The sequence below is a fragment of the Sphaerodactylus townsendi genome, linkage group LG05 (assembly GCF_021028975.2).
Source record: "Sphaerodactylus townsendi isolate TG3544 linkage group LG05, MPM_Stown_v2.3, whole genome shotgun sequence".
NCBI lineage: Eukaryota > Metazoa > Chordata > Lepidosauria > Squamata > Sphaerodactylidae > Sphaerodactylus > Sphaerodactylus townsendi.
The window spans coordinates 111046268-111069447 of NC_059429.1; the positions used below are offsets into that span (position 1 = coordinate 111046268).

Genomic DNA, 23180 nt, shown 5'->3' on the forward strand with positions numbered 1-23180 from the left:
CAACTTTCCCCATTTCTATTCCATACGCAAATAAATAGGCTATACCTGCTCCCATATTCATATATCCAGAGGTGTACATGGTTTTTACAATCTTTCATATGTAAAAACACAGAAAAAATGTATGCCCCTGCCCCCAGTCTTACAAAATAAAATCCACGTGAGATGTGGGATGGACAACGTATTTAGTACTTACATCTGAGTTAATATACATGAGACTAGGTTACAAGATGGCCATCTATTGGTTGCTTCCCTACTTCTGAAATTCCACAAATATATGAAGTTGATTGCCTTCCTTTGACGCTAGTTGGTTTAAAAAGAATCAGAAGAAAAATGGCTGGGTTTCAGGAGGAACTAGGATTTCACAAACATTTACATTTTAAAAAAAAAATCAGTCTCAATGGCAACTATAATCTCAATATGCATAAACGAATCAACATATCCAAGTAATCCATTATATTAAACATTTTCAGCGCATGGGCATACACATTTAATTTAAATTCAGATTCACCATTCTAGAATCTTGCCATTTATTTGTGTGGTATGTATAATGATCAATAGATTTAAACCTAGCCATATTCTCACACTGAAACAAACAAATAAAAAATCCAGCATAATATTTTTAAGCCGTTTAACTTGAAACTGGGTTTAACTTCAGCCTGCCCCCTGGAGCATGTAGAACGCACCTTTGAGCAATATGCTTTCCCTAATCCAGTGGTGGCAAACCTATGGCACTCAGAGCCCTCTCTGTGGGCACATGCACACAGAGTTTGTCATGTGGGGGGACGGAAAACCCCACTGATTTTCATGGGAAGAACTAAAGCATGACCTGGGAGTAAGCTCAGTTGCTGGCAATGGGGCTTGCTTCTGAGTAAACCCTGCTAGGGTCGTGATTCATGCGTTCGAAGCGTTGCATGGTTGCTTCACCAAGCTTACTCCCAAGTAATGCGCGCCTCAGAGCCAACCGTTTTTTCTTAACTAAAATCTCAGTATTCGGGTTAAATTGCCGTGTTGGCACTTTGCGACAAATAAGTGGGTTTTGGGTTGCCGTTTGGGCACTCGGTCTCGAAAAGGTTCGCCATCACTGCCCTAATCCATGAGTGAATCTCAGCCAGCCCTGACCCCTATTAATGGATTAGGAAAAATAGGTTTCCTTGGTTGCCAACTCCAGGTTATGAAATTCCTGGAGATTTTGGGGGAGGACCTTGGGGAGGGATCATAGCAGGGTACGATGCCACGGAGTCCACCTTCCAAAGCACCTATTTTCTCCAGGGGAACTGATCTCTGTAGCCTGGAGATGCATTATAATTCTGGGAGATCCCCAGTTACCACCTGGTGGTTGGCAACCCTACCATGTCCGAAGGTAACTGCCAAGCAGGCTTTCTGCTCATTACTTTTTATAAAAGTTACTCTTACAAACAGCAGGAGAGGCATCAATACCTATGATGCTATCTTTTATTTTATTGTTATGTTCTATAATCCAAATATAATCAGTCTTATCCCCCATCCACTACTTTCTGTAAAGGAGATGGGAGAAGGTTTCTTAAAACGAATTTACGTTTAATGAACTCATTAAAAAGGGGAAAAAATACGGTCATTGACATGGAAATGAAGGAGCAGCCGTCAAGCAATAAAACAAAAGCTGCTCAACTATTAGAACTCGGCCTGGGTTGTTGCTATGGCAACCGCTCCCGGCGGCGCTGTGGGCGGCTGACCTCGGGAGGACCAAAAGCCCCGCCCCTCAGAATACGTCATCGCCAACTTTCTCTTAAACTCCCTCATAAACTGCCCCCGGCTTATGGCACAGCCGCCTTAAAAAGTTCCTGCCCAATCAGCACCTTCTGCTCCATGACATCACCAACCAACCGCCTCCGCCTCCTCCCCCCCTCCTTCGCTCTTTCTCCGCCTCACCAAGTGGCAGACTTGGCCGCGCCGCCTTATTGGCCAGCTCCTTAGGCCCCACCCACTTCCTCCCTCCCGCATGATCAGCCTTGGCGGACGGCCAGAGCGCGGCCATAACAACAATAGGTGGCTCCTTCTGGGGCTTCGAGGGGGAAGGAGAGGCGGAGGGGCTGAGCGGCCGTCATGGGGGCAGCGCTGGGAGTCTGTTCGCTGGCCAGCTGGGTAAGTGCGGCGAGGGGCTGGGGTTGGGTTGGGCTTGGCTGGCCCAGCGCAGCTTAGGCTTCCGGGTTGGGTCACAAAGGGGATGGGGGTTAAACCTTGATCTGTCTGCCCCTCATTTCTGCTCCGGGAGGAATAGTGAAATGAGGAGCACACAGATCAAGTTTAACCCTTCCCCCTTTTGTGTACCGCAGATGGAGCCTCCATGTTCAGGAGCAGGTTACCCCGAAATGGCAGATAGCTGGAACGGGCGGTGGGGGAAGTGTTCCTGTCTTGTTTTAGGGAAAGCGTTGGCCTTCTTGAACTGTTCGTTGCCTTTTTTGGAAAAATGGTTGGCCATTATTTAGAACAGGATGCTGGACTAGATGGACGACTGGGCTAAACCATCAGAATTCTTCTTATTCAACAAGGGGAGTTTCCTTCCAGAGCTGCACTGATTTGTTTTTGGTCTGATCGAGGGAAGTTAGTATTCAAATATAAAAAACAAACAAAAGAACAGGGTTTTTTTCCTCTCTTCTGCATTGTTCTGTTGAATTTATGTAGTTGCTTTATATTAAGTCAGGCCATTCCCAGCAGTGTCTGCTCTGACTGGCAGGCGTTCTGCAAGGTCTCAGGTGAGTCTTTCCCATCACCTGCAATCTGATCCTTGTAACTGAAGATAGTGAGATTGAAACTGCCCGTACATCTCATCCTTTCCCACTATGAATGCACCCCTTAAACTGAGTATGTTTCTTTGCTTTTCTGTTTCCTTTAACAGCTTTTTGGTTTCATGTCACTTCTCCTCCTCCTCTGGTTTTCCCTATGGTTTCATTTATTTTGGAAGGGGTTTCTCTCTCCTTCCTCTTTTTCTAGTGACTTCCATTCCAGGAATGATGTTGATTGCTAGCCGGAAGTGACAGCTGAGTCACAGCTAGCTAACCCTACATTGACTGACCAGGTTAAGCTGAAAGGTCTTAAGGGGTGGGTGGGTTTGCCCCTTCTTTGCCAACCTTGCTATGTTACTTGAATGACTTCTTGTTAAGAATTGGCAAAGAAGAGTCATCTTTCTACTGATAAGATGGAACGCTCATCTGTTAATGGGAACAAAGGATGCTTTCATATTTCTCCTGTTTGAGCTTTCACTTGTTTATAGCTGGAGTGAATGTTCAAGGATATTGTAAAGGGAAAACTCATCTCACGTTTAGCAACCATTTCATGATCTACTGACAGCATTATGGTAATCGTTATTAGAGGAAGTTCCTTCCACAGCAACTGTATGAAGACACTTAACCTGTGTGGTTTCCCAGAGCTGTTTACAAATGTGTGATCTGCTTTCTTCTGTTTTGTTAAAAACTACCACTATCTTTTTTCCCCTTCATAGTTATTTGGAGTTAATCACTAGCTTGGGTGTGTGCACACAAGGTATCGTGCTCCCTTGTATCCCGGCATGTGTGTGTGAAGTATGTATTTACTGAGACAGATACGCTTGGAATCTTGAGTTTTGAAAGCACGTGCAAATGAGTAACACAAACCTGGCATGCAGTGATTACAGCAGTGATTAGCAGCGAATAATTTTATGTGCTTTGTCTAATAGAACTGCATCTAGACCATGAGAAATTACTGTCATTCTTATAGTGACCTACTACTATGTCTGTGCATGGTTCCATTCTTTTTCTCAACATCCCTCCACTGTGAGTAGGCATATCTTTGGAAAGCGTGTCACTGAATTAGGGTTTTTGATGTTGGGAATGGTTTTGTAGTCTCAATTAAATTGCTGTTTTGGCCTAGATTATTTCCCCATAGTATTATACTCTTTAGATTTTTTTTAAATCTATGTCTGACAGAACAGGGGAGTTTGTTCCTACCAAGAATTGCCGTAGTTTCAAACTGGTCAACTGTATAGCCTTTTTTCCCTAGGGGACTAGCCCAGAAAAAAAGAGAAGAGACTTGCGGACCTTAGAAACTGACTCATTCATTGCTGTGGAAGTTTTTGTGGAGTTGAGTCCGCTTGTTGGGTGCATAAAGTGAATTCTCAGAAAGCAAGACATGCTAGACAGAAAAAAAATCTGAACAGTATTTTAAGAGAAAGGTAGACTTTTAAATTGAGAACATAATACATAAAGGCCTAGACATCTAAAACTACATTAAATGCATTATAAATTTAGATTGTAACCTTTAAATATAAAATCTAGAAAAGGTTTCCAGACTGTTAAAAGAGTGTGATGCTTCCTCCCTTCAGTTTTATAGCTGAAAATACTGTCAACGTTTCTGTTTTTACCACATTCTCAGTTTTAATATTCTACACTTCAAACAGTGATATCTTGGATAGGTAACATTTGGTGGTTAAAAATCACCAGGAAAAGTATATATAAAAATTAATTAAATTCTTCCTAACAAATTCTGATGTGCTAGAGAGCAATACAAACATGTTAATGGTAGAATAGAGCCTTTAAAATTTTTCAGAGTACATTGAACATTTTTAAAATATTTGATTTAATTGTCCCTAGTCTAGAAAAGTCATGCGGTTCATTGTTTATTTTCAGGTAGCTTACTCATATTATTATAAGCGTCCTCCCTCATTGAGAGTTAAGATGGATTTCACAATGCAGTCAGGAGGATGAGACATCTGATAAGTAGTGTAATAGGACTAAGATTGCATGAATCTGAAAATTAGGGGTTATGTTCCTAAACAAAGTTTTCTGGTGCAATTTTTATCCAGTGCTTGAAAGTGCTATTTCCCCCATGTTTCTTTCTGCAGTAGGAGTTGGATCTATTAGAACCCACTAACAGAAGTGTTTGACTTTCTTGCCTTTGCTGTAGCCCACAATTCCTCCAAAATGCTGTTTTCCTGCAGGTCCACAGAACCTTTCCCAGCCTAGATCCAGTTCATATATATACAGGAGAAGATGATGGGTTTGAAAGTAGGAGAATGGAGTGTGTCATTTCAGATGGGAGAAAGAAGGATAATCTAAGTTCACATTTTGGAATCCTCACCTCTGTTAAAAACTCTGTGCAAATAGAAAACCAGCCCAACAGGGAAACAGTTGATGGAGGATCTTCTTCTCATACTGGTTTTCTATTTGTGTTCTATTCTTTAGTGAAGGTGAAACCTATCACCTCCATTCTGAAGTATTGCAGCCTGATCATTCAGTCCACTCATTCTTTGAGATTTAGCTTGAGGCTAAATCTGCCCTTTTTCCTTTGTCATGTGATTTCTCTGCTTTGCCATAACCCCAAAAGTAAATAGCTCAACAAGAAGCATGTACTGGTAATTAGTTGCTGGGTGCACAAATGGGTCCCATAAGATGGAAGTTAATTGCCTGCAATCATTGGTAGTTAATTAGAAAGCACTGAGTTTCTAAGGCCCCTTCCGCACATGCAGAATAATGCACTTTCAATGCACTTTGCAGCTGTGCGAAATAGCAAAATCCACTTGCAAACAATTGTGAAAGTGGATTGAAAGTGCATTATTCTGCATGTGCAGAAGGGGCCTATGTGTCAAGAAGGAGTGAAAAGTCACTTTGACTTATCAGTAGGTATCAGTTTGTGACTGTGTTTGGATGGATTTGCATTCAATACTGCTGCTGCTGCAGGGCATGAAAATGTGAATCACTCCCTGCACTGATAAACTCCACCTGCAATACAATACTATCAACCACATCTTTGCATAACAAGTTCCACCCAAACACTTACTAATTGTTTCCCTGCTTTGGGACATGGACAATATATACCCCAAACATTCCCTTCTCTCTGGACACAGTGTGTAACAGACTTCCCTCTGTGATACACCTCTGAAGATGCCAACCACAGATGCAGGCGAAACGTTAGGAACAAGATCCACCAGACCACCACCACACAGCCCAGAAAACCCACCAGAACCAGTTGAATCCGGCCGTGAAAGCCTTTGACAAGTTCTTTGTTTTGTTTATGGCTGCCCCAAGACTTTATTTATTTATACTTTGGATTTATTAGCTGCCCTCCCCTGGAGGGCTCAGGGCGGTGTACAACACAATATAACAGTTAATAATATTATATTAAAACTAATAGCGATACAACATTCTAATAAAACCAGAAATAAAATGCAGATGGCGATAAAAACCCTCCCTTCCCGCTCCCCACGACAAGATTGTTCTTACCGTCCTCTGCATGAATCTTCTCATAAACCTTCTGTAGAATTTACAGATTTAAGTTTCAATAAAAGCCACTCAACTGTATTGGCACTAGTATTTTGTACAAGATGTGCAAATCGGACTGTTGATCTAATCATGTCTATAGACACCTGCCCAAAGCATCTCTAGTTTTCTTAGATCTAAGCACTGTCATAACAGGCCTCTTTCACAGAAGAACTGTTTGACACAATGGATCACTGACAAATTCCAGCCAAGGCTGCGTTTAGATTACTCACGAGAAGGAATATAAATACACTTTTAGAAGAGAAGGGGGGAATTTGGTGCACCCGCTAAGTGTTGTTTTTTTTCAGACAGATCTAGGAAAATACAAAAAAATTCTTGTATGCACATTGTAATAAACGTAAAGGAATGTCACCTCTGTAAATATAGAGTTGGATAGAGCAGGAGGCACACTTGTTTGGTAATCTAAGCTTGTTGGCCTTTAACTTAGAAAGATGCTGTAAAGCTAGGGCGGGAACGATTGGCAAACAAATCGTATCATCTGTTGTGAAAAGAATCTTGGGTGGTTAGTAACTGGATGTCCTTGGGCTGATGGTGTCTTTCAGCCTAACCTCCTTCACAGGATAACTGTTTGAGGATGCTATGGGGGAGGGCAGAACAATGTTTTAACAGTCTTTGAATTCCCATTGAAGAGAAAAGCAGGGTATAAATAGCCAAGTAAGCAAAGTAAAAACCTGCTGCATGTTTGTCAGTTTTCTGTGCCTACAAAGCCAGCATCTTATTAAATGAACAGAAATTCCTTCCTAAAGAAGCACTGGATGCACAGGGATTCCAAATGTGACATGTAATTTGTAGGCAAGCGCTCCCAGGGATGGTAGAAGGCCCTCATTCGCTTCGGCTTGTTTTGCAGATTCCGTGTCTGTGCAGCGGTGCATCATGCCTGCTGTGCCGCTGTTGTCCCAACAGCAAGAATTCTACCGTCACGCGTCTTATTTATGCCTTCCTGCTTCTCCTGAGCACTCTAGTTGCTTGCATCATGCTGGCACCAGGCATGGAAGAACAACTGAAAAAGGTAATGAACAGTTGTGTGATCGGTCGGTTCTCGCTCACTTGTGGTTGTTCCTGTTCCTTTATTTTCTCTCATTGATTTAAATTCCGTGCCCCTTCTGAGCCACGAGGCTGTCATTTTGTTCTTGATGTATGGCATGGGGTAAAGGCAAAGAGTGGAAAAGAGATGGACACTGTACAATGTATGGCGTGCGGTAAAAGCAAGGCGGAGATGCACACTGTATAGTGTACTATTACACTGTACTTGTGTCCAGAACTGGTGCCACCAGCCAGCCCGTACTTTCCTGCCCTGTTGTCGCTCATCTGGGGAAAAATGGGAATGACGTCCTCAGGCCCGCTGTAGCTGTGGGCCAGCGCTTCAATTGGCAAAAATTAAATACACTTGTACTAGGATAGCCTAGAGCAGTGGTTCTCAACCTTCCTAATGCCGCGACCCTTTATACAGTTCCTCATGTTGTGGTGACCCCCAACCCTAACATTTGTGCATTTTACAGATGGAGAACACTGATGCAGAGAGTCTGAGGCGACTCCTGTGAAAGGGTCGTTCGACCCCCAAAGGGGTCACGACCCACAGGTTGAGAACCACTGGCCTAGAGAGTGTTGAAGTTAGCAAGTATTGGGTATACTTGCAGTTTTCTTATAAAAATGAAGATATTTATACTTTTAAATTCCACAAATATAGTACATTTTATATGCTACAGTGATAAATAATGCTGTTTAGTGTTGTTAAATCACTGAAAGAAGTTTTAGTTTGATAGGAAGTAAACACAGCATTTATTCCATTCCTCCCAAATGTTTATTTCCCTCCCCCCCAGTCTTTTCATGGCATCTAGATATTCAGACATTTTAAATCTCTAGATATTAGACAGCTAACAGCTTAGCTTCAGCAGCAGGAGTGAGCCAGAATAGGGAGAAGTGTACTTGAACCAACAGCATACGAGGAGGGAAAGGACAGTTCTGTATCTTCCTAAGTTTAAAATCAGTACCAATTCTCCATTTCATTCATGCACCTGATTGGTTGAAATATAAGCAAACTAAACTATTCTATCACTTTGAGCTCAACCTATATGTGCAGATATAACTTTAGAAATGTAGTAGGGCAGCTGTTCTCAACCTGTGGGTCGCGACCCCTTTGGGGGGGGTCGAATGACCCTTTCACAGGGGTCACCTAAGACTCTCTGCATCAGTTTCTCCATCTGTAAAATGGATAAATGTTAGGGTTGGGGGGAACTGAGGAACTGTATTAAAGGGTCGCGGCATTAGGAAGGTTGAGAACCACTGTGCTAGGAGATATCAGCAGATCTTTGCTTATCAGTTCTAGAACACTTCTATAGAGGAAATGGACTGTGGATTGAAGCTGTTATGTTGAGGGTGGGGGAATTTGCAGAGAGAGCCATATTGCACGCAGTCTGCCTCTGACCAGGTCCCATGGATTTTTGATCTGTTCTTTCAGGTGCCTGGATTTTGTGAAGACGACCATCACACTCGCCTGCCACACTTTAAGGGTTTTGTTCACTGCGAAGCTTTGGTTGGTTATAGAGCCGTCTACCGCGTCAGTTTTGCTATGGCTGTGTTTTTCTTCGTCTTCTGCCTCCTCATGATACAAGTGAAATCGAGTAAAGATCCAAGAGCCGCTGTGCACAACGGGTACGTTGTAATTCAGGATTGGCCTCTTAGTCTCTGCTTTGCTTAGAATGCCCACAACACGAACTGTGTTTAGGCACAAAAAATTGGAAAGGCATAAGAACCACAAAGGAGTTTACCATCCACTTTTTACAAATATTGTGTTTTATTTATTTGTTTGATTAATTTCTCCCCAGTGTGCACTCAAAGCAGCTTACATCGATCTCTGTTTTATCCTCACCACAATTTTGTGAGGTGATCAAGCTGAGAGTGTGTGACTGGCCTGTTAACCAGCAAGTTTCCATGGCATGAATGAGGATTTGAATCTGGGTCTCCCAAATACTCGTCCAGCAACTACACCCCACTGTATCTTTCCTGTTACGAGGTCATTGGCTGTATAAGTGTACCTCCCAGGGTACAGTAGAACCATAGCCACTTCTTTCAAATGCTTGAAAAATATTGTATTGGGGTTCATTAAGGAGATGCTAAGCATAGAATAGTTACAAATATTTCCAAACCCTAGAGTAGGAAACTTGGGGAGGGTTGGCGGAAGAGAAATGCATTTAAGGCTCATTCCGCACATGCAGAATAATGCAATTTCAAACTGCTTTCAGTGCTCTTTGAAGCTGTGCAGAATAGCAAACAGTTGTGAAAGTGGTTTGAAAATGCATTATTTTGCGTGTGCGGAAGGGGCCTTAGTAAGAACATAAGAACAAGCCTGCTGGATCAGACCAGAGTCCATCTAGTCCAGCACTCTGCTACTCGCAGTGGCCCACCAGGTGCCTTTGGGAGCTTGCATGCAGGATGGGAAAGCAATGGCCTTCTTCTGTTGCTGCTCCTGAGCACCTGGTCTGAAGTAAAATATGGTTCCTTTTTTGAAGCTGGATGAAGAATATCATAGGGTTTTTAAAAATGTTTTCTTGTACTTAGCAGAACATCTAATTCTATGCAACAAAGCATTCAAATCCAACATTTCCCTATAAAAGAACACATTTGACTTGAAGAATGCCTAAAATCAATGAATGGCCATCAGCTATAGATCTTTGCCACATAATCTGGTTAATCTTTCCCCACTCTCTTCAATCTGGATTGCGGAGCTGTCTTGCATTCCCACAACATATATGCTAGGCCTGTAAACAGCATGGCTGCATTTAAATGTGACATTTTTACTGCTGTTTAGTAAAATTGTCCACAGGTCTGGCTTATTGCTGGACTTGTGGGCTTATCTCTTCTCTCCCCCGTCCCAACCTTTCATTCAGGTAACTGGTTAATGTTCCATGTGAGGAGGTAGGAAAGTAGAGCAAGGTGGGCACATGTTTCTAGGTTTATTCACACGTCTACTTCGATAGTGGTTGTTAGGATTGCCAGCGGCCTGGAAAAAAAGAACCTGTTCCTTTAATAAAGGCTAAATGAGATGGATCACAATGAAAAAGCGAGCTGTGATTTACAGAAGCTCATATTCTGCCAGAAATTTTGTTAGTCTTTAAAGTGCTACTGAAATCTTGTTCATTTTTATTGCTTAACAAGATATTATTTACCTTCATGCCGTAAAAAGCTTCAGCTGCCCATGTAGCCTTCTTTTAAAGGGGCAGGAGATGTTTCTTGAGGCTTGCTGGCAATGCTAGCTGTTAGATATGACTTCTGAGTGTAGCCAGAGCTGCAGGTGCTGTAATGGAATGCTTATTTACTGCCTTGTCCATTTTCTCATTAATACTTTGATCGTTTTGTTGAAATCACCTGTAGATCACTATGTGTGACTTGGAAACTGACAACTCTATGTGACAGCTAATAGATTCTGCTTCCAGATAATTTATTTACACTTGTGTGTATATGTCTTTATAAACTTTGCAGGAAGGTTTGAGATCATCTCACCAAAAAAATCACTTTTGTCAGAGCGCAGATCCTGCATACTTTAAGAAGTGTCTTGGGTATAAACCTCATTAAGAAATGCGTGTTCTAGGAGTTGCCCTGACAGTATTGTAATGAGGTCAGGTAACTTGCTAAAGAGGTTTTAGTGAGGGGATGTTGTGACCACCGAAGGACAAAGAAGTGGACCAGATCTGAGAGTCCTTCTGCTCTGAGCCTAAAGGTCATTCTTGGATCAGAATCAGTAGGCAAATCTCTGCTGGCAGATGGGGTAATGAGGAAACATGAGTGCTGTTGCTTGAGTATTTTTTTTGGTTATTAATAAATACAAGATAATTTACTGTGGGCAAAAAAAAGATCAACTTTTTTTTAAAAAAAAACAGGTTTTGGTTCTTCAAGATCGCTGCAATTGTTGGCATCATGGTTGGAGCATTCTACATTCCAGAGGGGCCTTTCACAAGAGGTATGCTCATATGGCTAAAGAATTAAACGTCTTGTTTTAAAAAATCATTACTAAGTTCATGCTAGGTCTGTTAATGTATCTGAGGTTTCCTCCAGAGTTTGGTGTTCAGAAGGTATCTTCACTGAAGCTCTAACCCAGGGGTCTGCAACCTGTGGCTCTCCAGATGTTCATGGACTACAATTCCCATCAGCCCTTGCCAGGGGCTGATGGGGATTGTAGTCCATAAACATCTGGAGAGCTGCAGGTTGCAGACCCCTGCTCTAATCCTAACTTTGTCCCAGCTGAATGGCAGAAACCAATCAAAAGGAAACTGGATGCTTTTGTGCCAAATCTTTTGTGTTTTTTGAGTTCAGCAGTTTGAAGAGTGCTTGAGGGGTATTTTTTAAAGGAGGAGGGAAAAAAGCATGACTGGAGAAAACATCTGCACACCAAGGAAATGCGGGTGGCTTTTAGGGCTGTCAAGGGCCAAGTAACTGACAAAGAACTCTTTATCCCTTTTCAGCATGGTTTGGCATTGGCACTGCCGGTGCTTTCTGCTTCATTCTCATCCAGCTGGTACTCCTTGTAGATTTTGCTCACTCCTGGAATGAATCCTGGGTTGAAAAAATGGAAGAGGGAAATGCCAGGTGCTGGTATGCTGGTAAGTGGCATTTAGCCAAAAGTTGAGGTATATTCTTAATGTGAGATTTATGGTCACATCACGTTGTTTATCAGGATGGTTTGCAGTCTCAAACTCAAAAAGCATAGGGATGTGATTCAACACAAGCTGCGTTGGTAAGGAGGCTTTGCGCCTTGAAGAAAAATCCTTGAAGGCGGACATCTTATCGTGAATAACTGCCTGTGCTTGGCTTCCAGCGTCTTGTTTACTATTGGACTAATTATGCTTGACTTTCAGTGTATTGTTTATAATGAGCATAGAATATGATGAGAACTTGTCTTAAACAGGGATGTGCTTTTCTTCCTGTGTTTTGATATCTATTGTATTTTGAGTACTTAATATAGCAGGTGATTTTTGTTTTTAATTGCAGTGTGACACTTTATTATGAGTTTCATAAATAGACATTTGGCTTTTTTGTATGCAGCAGGGAGTGAATTATACTTGGATTTCATTGTGGTTGCCACTCCCAGGTTTAGTGTTATCTTTATTTAGCCATAAGAACATAAGAACAAGCCAGCTGGATCAGACCAGAGTCCATCTAGTCCAGCTCTCTGCTACTCGCAGTGGCCCACCAGGTGCCTTTGGGAGTTCACATGTAGGATGTGAAAGCATGTAGGATGTGAAAGCAATGGCCTTCTGCGGCTGTTGCTCCCGAGCACCTGGACTGTTAAGGCATTTGCAATCTCAGATCAAAGAGGATCAAGATTGGTAGCCATAAATTGACTTCTCCTCCATAAATCTGTCCAAGCCAAAAGTTAACAAGAAGCTGATTGTTTGCTGCTTCGTGTGGAACCCCACTTTATTGGCCAGCTTTATGACACCCAAATGATAGTGTAGACAATTCCTATTTCACAACACTGGGACCAAACAAAATAAGGTAAATCCCAGTACTGAAGTGTTACAGTTAGACCAGGAGTATTCAACCTGCGGCTCTCCAGATGTTCATGGACTACAAATCCCATCAGCCCCTGCCAGCATGAATTAGACGAAGGAAGGATGTTCTCATCTGAGCCCTGCTTTGCTGGTTATTTCCCTTTGCTCGGGCATATTGTACAATGTGTTTGTCTTTAGGCATCCTCTTTGGTTATGAGATCATCACTTATAAGATGTGTTCAGGACTGAAAAGTGCTTTGAAGACCTACAGTGATATCCTAAGCAAGCTTTACACATCTATTTATGTTGGAGTGAATGGGTTTAGCAGGGTGTAACTCTGCTTAAGTTGGCACTGTTAATGTGCTTAATATTCAGAGTGCTGGAGTCAGACATTTGAGAACACGGATTGAAGATACATTTCGTGATTTCCCCTCTGGCTTCTTGATTACCAGATAAACCTCAGAGTCCGATTTCAGTGCTTAGTTTTGCTTATAGGAATGGAGCCAATATGAAACTAGCCGAACCCCTTAGGACAGGGGTGACCCACCCAGTGTTTGTAAGAAGTGGGCGGAGCCAGGTAGGCTTCTGATTGACTATTAGAGATTTGAGCGACTGGGCGGATTTTTAAAAGCATCGCTTTGACAACAGCTGCCACCACGACACAAGGATCTACACCAGCGATTCCCAACCAGGGTACCGTGGTACCCTGGGTGCCGTGAGCATGTCCCAGGGGTACTGTGGCAATGCTACAGACCCCCCTCACATTTGCAGTGTCTCCCGCTGGCACCAGCAAAGATATGGAGCTGGCCCAGGGGGCAGGGCCTGCCACAATGTCAGCAGCCACCCCACACCCACACCCGTGCTTCCCTTCATCCTGGGAGGGGAAGGTGGTGGTGGTGGGGGGGGTGGCAAGCAGGGGAACTGGGAGAGGAAGGTGCAGGGAGGATGGCAGGGGTACCGTGAGATATGAAGAGTGAGGTCAAGGGTATCAGGCTGTCGAAAAGGTTGGAAAACACTGATCTACACAGTTACTGAAGTTAAGCTGTGGCAATCGTTTTGTGGCTGGATCTGCCTCCTGTGGCCACAGTTTTGAGTACTTGCAGGCTCTAAAAGGTTGAGGACCCCTACCTCAGGCCACATCCTGAAACGTAGCCTATGTGCTTGCTGTCGGTTCTCATTTTCACGTTGTAATTGGAGTGTGCTTTTCCCTCAGCCCTGCTGTCGTGTACTGGCTTAAACTACATCCTCTCTCTCGTTGCTGTTGTGCTCTTCTATGTCTTCTACACAACGTCTGGTGGCTGCCCTGAAAACAAGTTTTTCATCAGCTTTAACATGATCCTCTGCATTGCAGTCTCCATCATCTCGATCCTTCCCAAAGTCCAGGTAGGTTGCATTCAGCACAGGGTTCCTCTTTAAGGGCCTTTTTGGTTTAGCCAGCATGGTATAGTGGTCAAGAGCTGGTGGATTCTAATCTGGAGAACCGGGTTTGATTCCCCACTCCTCCACGTGAGTGGTTGAGGCTTATCTGGTGAATCAGATGTGTTTTCCACATTCCTACATTCCTGCTGGGTGACCTTGGGCTAGTCACAGTCCTTCGGAACTCACTCAGCCCCACCTACCTCACAAGGTGTCTGTTGTGAGGAAAGGAAGGGAAAGGAGCCTGTAAGCTATCTTGAGTCTCCTTACAGGAGAGAAAGGGGGGGTATAACTCCAAACTCTTCTTCTTCTTCTTTATAAGCTATGGTACTTTTTATTTTAGATATTGGTGCTATTAAGAGAACGTGTTGTGGAAGTGTACAGGATTAAATGTGGTGGCGTAATCCTGTAACGTGATCGAGCTGCTTGCTTTGTTTAAGGCAGGGGTCCCCAAACTTTTTAAACAGGGGGCCAGCTCACTGTCCCTCAGACTGTTGGAGGGCTGGACTAAAAAAAAACTATGAACAAATTCCTATGCACAAATGATTGTAAAATGTTTGATTTCACCTTTCAGCCTTTCTGTCATGGTCTATTTTTAGAACAGTGACCAAAGTATGTCAAGTACAGGGTGGGCTCCAAATATTGTTGGGGAGGCTGTGGAATACCTTCCCCTGTAAAAAAAAAAAAAGAACTTTCCCAATGAAGCATTCCATCTAACCCAGGATCAGGTATCTTCCTGGGTTCTTTCCTCCCTAGCAGCCAGCGAGCGATTCGCCAGCCTGGCTGATGCCAATGGGAGTGGCCGGAGACAGAAAGCCAGAGGAAGCAACACATGGAGTAGCTGAGAGGGAAGGGCGGAGCAGGCATTGCCACATTAAGGTTTCCAACTCTGGGTCAAAAAATTCGTGGAGATTTGGGGGTGCCATCATGTAACTGCAATCAACAGCCGTTGGGGCCGGTTCCTCCTCTCCCTCGAGCCCCCACTGCACATGAATGAGCCATCGCCGCCATGCCTGGCGGGCCGGATAAATGCCTTCAGGGGGCCACATTTGGCCCCCGGGCCGTAGTTTGGGGACCCCTGGTTTAAGGTGTTTGTGTTCTACTGGGAGGGTCTCTGACTCAGCGGTGGAGCAGGTGCTTTGCATACAGAAGGTCCCAGGTTCTGTCCACAGCATCTCATGTTAAGAAGATCAGGTAGCTGGTGACATGAATAACCCTGAAGAGCCACTGCCAGTCACTGAACTCCACAGATCTGAGGTGTATAAAACCTAGCTCCATCCGCATGCCCTTCTCTCCAAAGGGGTTTACGGAAAAATACTGATGCACAATTTAAGGTGTATAATTTGTTTGAACACATCTTTATCTACTGGGCTCGCTTCATGCGGGTTCCAGGGCATAGTCTTCAGGGAGTGAGACAGAGTGCATGGCCTTGCCCAGATTTAAGCCCTGGTAAACATACGGGAAATAAGCTTAGCACACATCCTACTCAGCTACTTCTAGCCAGCTGTCACAGTCTTCCGTGCTTCCTGATACTGTTGCATGGTTTGCTGATCAGACAGTCTGCTGTTTCTCTGACCTTGAGATACAAATAGCTGACATCCAGACTATCCTTTTTCAAAAAGTCTGGTACGGATGATGTCAAAGACCTGACCCGGCCTTTGGAGTGGTAGCATTCCAAGCACTGTGGGCTTTGAACAAGGAAGTCCAAGAAGAAAGAAATATTTTAAAATTTATTGAAATAAAGTTGTTATCCCCCTCCGGGGATAGGGCGGTATATGAAATCTAATTAATTAATTAATTAATAAATACATACATACATACATACATACATACATACATACATACAAACAAAACTAAAATTGCAGTGACATGCATAAAAGTGCAGACAGTTACACACGCACACACCCAGGCTAGTTTCTACATATCACAGTGAACTCTTACAAGCAGAAGGTACTAGATGTCTCGAGTACATGTACAGAGTCCCAATAGTGTTGCTTGCAGAGTAGAGGGCAAAGGGAAGAAAGAATAAGGAAAAGATATCAGCTAAGACTGTAGGTGCTGATTTATGGCTTTGGTTGACTGCAGCAGGTGACCAGTGAGACACACTTTGACCATACCTTTCTCGATCTCACTCACTGTGAGCAGGTTGCCCACTCCCATACAGAACGAAACTTTCTCCAATGTCTCGGGACAACTGGTTTCAGCAGGATTCCAATGAACAAGGTTGACGCCACTAAACTCAGGCGTACACAGTAATCTTGAATTGATAAGCACTCACATAAAATATAATTCTAAGATCCCTGCAGGTATAGGGCGGGATATAAATTTGAATGAATGAATAAAAGAAGTAAACAACACTTGCACTTTCTGACTTCTGGTATACATGAGAGGAGACTGGATTTCTAGGCCTTTAGTTTTCATAACAGACTCTCTCTTGACAGTTAGCTACCTTAAGATGCAGTCATTTCCTTGTCAAGATGGGGTGCTGCTGGCTATGTAGGTGGGAGACTTGTGAATGATCATGAGAGCAGGAAGAAGAGTTGGATTTATATCCCCCATTTCTCTCCTGTAAGGAGACTCAAAGGGGCTTACAAACTCCTTTCCCCCCTCACAACAAACACCTTGTGGGGTAGGTGGGACTGAGAGAGCTCAGAAGAACTGTGACTAGCCCAAGGTCACCCAGCTGGCATGTGTGGGAGTGTACAGGCTAATCTGAATTCCCCCAAATAAGCTTCCACAGCTCAAGCGGCAGAGTGGGGACTCAAACCCGGTTCCTCCAGATTACAGTGCACCAGCTGTTCACCACTACTGCTCTCAATTGATCTGGGAAAGAAATCTTGGTGAGTAGCTGTTGTGGGTTTTCTGGGCCATGTGGCCATGGTCTGGTAGTTTTTGCTCCTAGCATGTCGCCCCACATCTATGGCTGATATCTTCAGAGGCACGTCATGGTAAGATGCATTTCTTTCTATGGCATGGATGTGGAGGCATGCATGAACATTGCTTTGAGACTTCCTTGTGTCTCTGAGCATGTTTGATACTGCATTTCATGCCCAACCTTTATGAAACTTGTAATATAATTCTAAGATTCCAGAGTCAGGGCTTCAGGATAAGAACAAGTAGCAAATCTGATAGACCACTGTGTGGTTCACTATAAGACACCTTTGTGTGTGTGCGCATACTTGTCAAGGTCCAAGTGACACTGATATAGTACTAGATTTACAGCGGTTCTCAACCTGGCTTAGTAATGCGTGTTGGTGACCTAAAGTTCTCTTACAGTCCTCCTCCTATGAGGCCCCCATTTTTTTTGATACATACTGTGGGAAACTACTGGAAGTAACAACAGTAGAACAAATGCATGGCAAAGCATGGTAACTGGCAAGGAGAACCAGTGGGATGTAATAGTTAAGAGCTGTGAACTCTAATCCGGTAAACCAGGTTTGTTTCTCTGTTCCTACGTATGAAGCCTGCTGGGTGACCTTAGGCTGGAGAGAAGTAGTTTTTGGATTTATACCCTGCCTTTTTATCCTGTAAAGGGTCTCAAAGCGGCATACAAACTCCTTCCCTTCCTCTCCCTTGTGAAGTAGATGAGGCTGAGAGAATTCTCAGAGAGCTGTGACAAGTCCAAGGTCATCCAGCAGGCTTTGGGTGGAAGAGCGGGGAAACAAGTCCATTTCACCAGATAAGAGTCTGCCACTCATGTGGAGGAGCAAGGAATCAGACCCAGTTCTCCAGATTAGAATCTACCACTCTTAACCTCGCTGGCCCCGCTTAACGACTACGACATTCTAATCACAGTTCTCTTAGAACTCTCGTGAGTCACAATGAAGTGTAGCATGTGAGTAACAACACAGGGGTTGCCTAAGACTCTCTGCATCAGTGTTCTCCATCTGCAAAATGGATAAATGTTAGGGTTGGGCGTCACCACAACATGAGGAACTGTATTAAAGGGCTGCGGCATTAGGAAGGTTGAGAACCACTGTACTAGAAAGTGCTTGTGTCTGACGAGACACCTTGTGTTTAAACAGGAACACCAGCCTAGTTCGGGCCTTCTCCAGTCCTCCGTCATTACGCTGTACACCATGTACCTCACTTGGTCCGCCATGTCCAATGAGCCAGGTAAGTGTTCAGACGAGCTGCTCAGCATTGCTTCAGAATGTTAGGTCTTGGTACAACGATCAATAAATTTGACTCTGCATATAAAATCAGAAGTCCTTATTGGGTTGTCAGCAAGGACTCAAGCGGCAGATCCAGATCCCCAGATCTGGGGATCCTGGCTCCTGGAAACACATCTTTTCCCACTGGAACACCCTCTCCCATCTCCCCACAGATTAATAGAACAACAAGGTGTGAAAAGCTTTGGTATGGAGTTCTGAGTGTCTCAAGGCCAAGTGATAGTCTTCTGCCTCCATCTTTCTTCCTCCCCCCTTCCGGAGGCCCTTGGCGAGGTTGCCTACCTAACTATGTTACCAAGCACAGTGATGAAGAACAAAAGGTCCATTAACATATGACAGATAGGTATATGAAAGGATGCTTCCCCCTGCCCAGGTGCAACCTTGGAGCCTGAATGGTGTGATGCCAGGGAGGGCGGGAGCCGTGCCTGACACAGAATGACAACGGCAGTGGAAGGAGCTGCTAAAGAAGGAAGAAATGGTTGAAACCTCTCTGAAAGACTTTAGGACAGCGGTTCTCAACCTGTGGGTCGCAACCCCTTTGGGGGTTGAACGACCCTTTCACAGGGTTCACCTAAGACTCTGCATCAGTGTTCTCCATCTGCAAAATGGATAAATGTTAGGTTGGGCGTCACCACAACATGAGGAACTGTATTAAAGGGCTGTGGCATTAGGAAGGTTGAGAACCACTGAATTAGAGCAGTGTGAGCTTCAATTGAACAATTTAATTGAACAACGGAACAATTTATGGCAAGGAATATTATTATGAGGAGAAACGGAGACCAGTTGCACTTTCCATCCACTTTGCATATGTGGTTTTTCCAGGGAAAGGTAAACTCATGGAGAGGAATTCCCACTAATGTCAGAAGTACTTTGTTGATGGTTTCCTGCAGAAACAAACACATCCTCGGAATAGCTCCCAGTGCAGGCAACAAACATTTCTGATGTTCCCCAGACCTGGTTTTAAGACCCTGAGAGACACTTTGGGCTTTTGGGCTTGATCTCTGGAAATTATCTTTCAGATCGCAGCTGTAACCCAAGCCTTTTGGACCTCATCAGCCAAATAGCTGCACCGACTGTGGGTCCCACGAACGCCACCACCGTGCCTGCTCCGACTCCTGTACCACAAAAATCCTTGCAGTGGTGGGATGCCCAGAGCATTGTTGGACTGACTATCTTTGTGCTTTGCCTCTTGTACTCCAGGTGAGCTCTGAGAAGCAGGGTTGCTAAACTGCAAGCGAACAAAACCTTTTCATAGCATCACTAAGGCCGTTTCCAATAAACCCAGACTAACCACGTGTTGGGGGGGGGGGGACTTCGCATGGATCCCGCTCCCAATGCTAGTCCGCTCTGCATCCCCCCCCCCTTTTTTTTCAAGAATCGCATTGTGATTCTTTTGTTATAATTCGGATTAGGCAGCTGCTCGCCTTGCGAATGCACGACAGCAGCCCGCATTGCTTCCATGGGCTTGAATCGCTGCCTGCATGGAGGCATGTGAGTGGGACAGGAGGGAGAGTTGAGTTCCTTTATCCCACCTGCAACCTTCTCTCCCAGTGCTGTGCGGAAAGGGCTTGAGTGTTTGGCCAGGACGCAGCTTGAAAAATGGTATCTTACATTGGGCAGGGGGAGGCCTTCTCCAATTACTTTAATTTCCTTTAGTTAAAGGGAGCATATGGCTGTTTTTTTGCAATCCACCTGAGACCAAACAAACTGAAACAAAGGGACTGCTGGCAAATAAAAATACCGTAGTGCTCCTGCCTCTAGAGGGCTTCTTAAAGGGACAGGGTCTAACTAAAGTTCCCTCCCAAAGAATACTACACAAAAACAATTAAGCCCATTCCACCTAAAGGTATAACTGAGACCTAAACAAAGAAAATAGGGAGGGCGTCTCTAGCGGCATGACAGGTCATGAACACTTCTGGGACGACCAGACTAACCGTTCTGTGACTAGTTGCTGCTTTGCAGTTCGTAGATTGAAATTTTGAACCTTTCTTTCTTGGATGGTTTGCCAGCATCCGATCTTCAAACAACAGCCAGGTGAACAAGTTGACCCTGTCTGCAAGTGACAGTGCCATCCTGGATGACGGCGCAGGTGCTACCGGTGACGTTGAAGATGGAGAAGTTCGGCGCGTCACAGACAACGAAAAGGATGCCACCCAGTACAGCTACTCCTTCTTCCACTTCATGCTGTTTCTTGCCTCCTTGTATATCATGATGACTCTCACCAATTGGTACAGGTAGGTGTATCAGTGGGAGTTTTTAATTGGGGAGGCTTTTTTTTTTACCATTCTTCTGTAAAATGGGTTCATAAGCTCAAGTGGTGGAAATGTATGTCAGATAGTGCTTGAGGTGAGGTTCTGCCTTCCCCTCTTGCTCCAAACCATTTTACATGTTCTCAGCAATCTTTACAACAGTCCTACAATCAAACTTTGTGGGGAGCTGGAGAGGGTGGCTAAGCTAGAGCGAAATGGAAGCTTAACCAGTGAGTTTATGAATCAGGACCTTGTAGCTAGCAGTGGACACTTCCTTTGCGTTGCCTGTTCAAATCAGTTGCGTTGTCACTTTCAAATCTGAACCGTCATCCTTCTTCCATCAAGCAAGAGATGCTAGAGCAGGGGTGTCCAACTCTGGCACTTCAGATGTTCCTGAACTACGATTCCCATCAGTCCCTGCTGGCATGGCCAATTGGGAATTGTAGTCCAGGAACATCTGAAGCACCAGAGTTGGACAGCTCTGTGCTAGAGTGCAAAATCTTTGCCAGTTTGGAGTATGGAATGAGACTCTCTGATCAGTTCTGTCCATATCCGGAGTCAGAGAGGGATGCCATCGCTATTAGGCATTCCTGTCTTAGTAATGCGTGTTGGTGACCTAAAGATCTCTTACAGTCCTCCTCCTATGAGGCCCCCATTTTTTTTTAATACATACTGTGGGAAACTACTGGAAGTAACAACAGTAGAACAAAGCATGGCAAAGCATGCTAACTGGCAAGGAGAGCCAGTGGGATGTAATAGTTAAGAGTTGTGGACTCTGATCTGGGAAACTAGGTTTGTTTCCCTGTTCCTACACATGAAGCCTGGGTGACCTTAGGCTGGAGAGAAGTAGTTTTTGGATTTATACCCTGCCTTATTATCCTGTAAAGGGTCTCAAAGCAGCATACAAACTCCTTCCCTTCCTCTCCCTTGTGAAGTAGATGAGGCTGAGAGAATTCTCAGAACTGTGACAAGTCCAAGGTCATCCAGCAGGCTTTGGGTGGAAGAGTGGGGAAACAAGTCCATTTCACCAGATAAGAGTCTGCCACTCATGTGGAGGAGCAGGGAATCAGACCCAGTTCTCCAGATTAGAATCTACCACTCTTAACCTCGCTGGCCCCGCTTAACGGCTACGACATTCTAATCACAGTTCTCTTAGAACTCTCGTGAGTCACAATGAAGTGTAGCATGTGAGTAACAATGGAGATAGCAAGGTCAATAGGTGAGGGCATCTGAATAGAAGTAGTCAGGCCTTTGTTCAGGGAAGGACAGCCAGTGGTGGCTTGGCTCCTGCGAAGGATTTCTAGCCATAGAATGGGACTTCCCACAATTCAAAACTACATCTTCCCAGGAAGACTGGGGGGAGTCTGGCATACAGCTGGGGAGGGAGCAAAAACATCATCTCTCCCCACCAGCCCCCAATGCAATTCTGGCCAGTAATTCGGCCTATTGCTGTTCTTCTGCTCAACCGAGCGGTACCAAAAAACCCAGAGCTAGAAATTCTGTGGTGTTCTAGTTTTCTTGAAGCTTTCAGCACGGCTTAATACCTCTTCTGTTCGTTGCACAGCCCTGATGCCGACTTCAGAACCATGACAAGCAAGTGGCCGGCTGTCTGGGTGAAGATGTCTTCAAGCTGGGTCTGCCTCGCCCTTTACGTCTGGACACTAGTTGCGCCGCTTGTCCTCACTAATCGGGATTTCAACTGATGGAAACGAAACTCCTTTCTGCTGAAAGCCAAATGTTCTGTACTGCTTCTTGGGAGTTACGGCTAAAGCTTTGTCTCCTGCAGTGTACGGTGGGTAGAAAGCCGCCAACTTGCCTAATGCTTGATGCAAGATCTAAACTATGTCTATTTTGCTGTCTTTAATAGTCAGGCTAGCTTGGAATTTAATCCACTACAGCTGTGCTGTTAAAGTTTTGGAAAACGCCTGTTGTGTCGTTCTACACACCATGTTGGAAGGTTTTAATGGAACAGAAAGTAATATATTTTAAAAGTTCTTCTCATGCTTCAGTTGATGGAAGTGAAAGCCATTCTGTAACTTTGTACATTCCACTTCAGGAAACCGGAATCTGTTGTTGACAGAATAGCATGCTAACGTGTGTGGTCAGTGAGCTTGTTAAAATAGCAACTGTTTAGAATTAAGATGATCATCGTAAGGAACAAAAGAATAGAAATCAAGTGTTGTGCTGAAGTCATAGTGTTTCCCCGTAATTTTCTACTTGCATGGTATCCTAAGTAAGCTTTAACTGAATTACGTTATAATGAAGATTTGCCTCACTGCTGTTTTCTAACACAAGCAATCTTTATAAATGCCAGTGTATTATTGTCAATCTTGGGACTTAATATTTGCACTATAAACCTGTTTGATTAAAATGAGCTGGTTAGTGTCATTTTTCTAGCTGTTTTCCAGAGGAGTCTAAACAGGTCAAGAAGGACTGACTCAGGCTGTACATGCTACGGAAAACTCACGGTGTTCGGTACACTTCCCCATTTGTACTGCAGAATACAGCATTGCTAAATTGAAAGGATCAGGTCTGTTGTGCTGCACCTACTCCTTTGGCATACAA

The 23180-nt window shown here is 44.1% G+C and overlaps 1 protein-coding gene across 1 annotated transcript; it reads left to right on the top strand.

Moving 5' to 3' along the window:
- Window positions 1-1972: 1972 nt before the first annotated feature.
- Window positions 1973-22986, top strand: SERINC3 (serine incorporator 3). Its single transcript, XM_048498227.1, has 10 exons — window positions 1973-2121; window positions 7138-7299; window positions 8749-8942; window positions 11168-11247; window positions 11750-11887; window positions 13992-14161; window positions 18220-18310; window positions 19386-19566; window positions 20376-20600; window positions 22180-22986. Exons 1-10 carry the CDS (start codon window positions 2083-2085, stop codon window positions 22316-22318), a joined length of 1419 nt encoding a protein of 472 aa, XP_048354184.1. The 5' UTR covers window positions 1973-2082; the 3' UTR covers window positions 22319-22986.
- Window positions 22987-23180: the final 194 nt, after the last annotated feature.

Bases quoted from the DNA above. Each gene is read 5' to 3' on its own strand.
- SERINC3 (XM_048498227.1), top strand. From the start codon at position 2,083: ATGGGGGCAGCGCTGGGAGTCTGTTCGCTGGCCAGCTGG. The intron at 2,122-7,137 runs GTAAGTGCGGCG...CTTGTTTTGCAG, and splicing joins TCTGTTCGCTGGCCAGCTGG to ATTCCGTGTCTGTGCAGCGG. The intron at 11,248-11,749 runs GTATGCTCATAT...ATCCCTTTTCAG, and splicing joins AGAGGGGCCTTTCACAAGAG to CATGGTTTGGCATTGGCACT.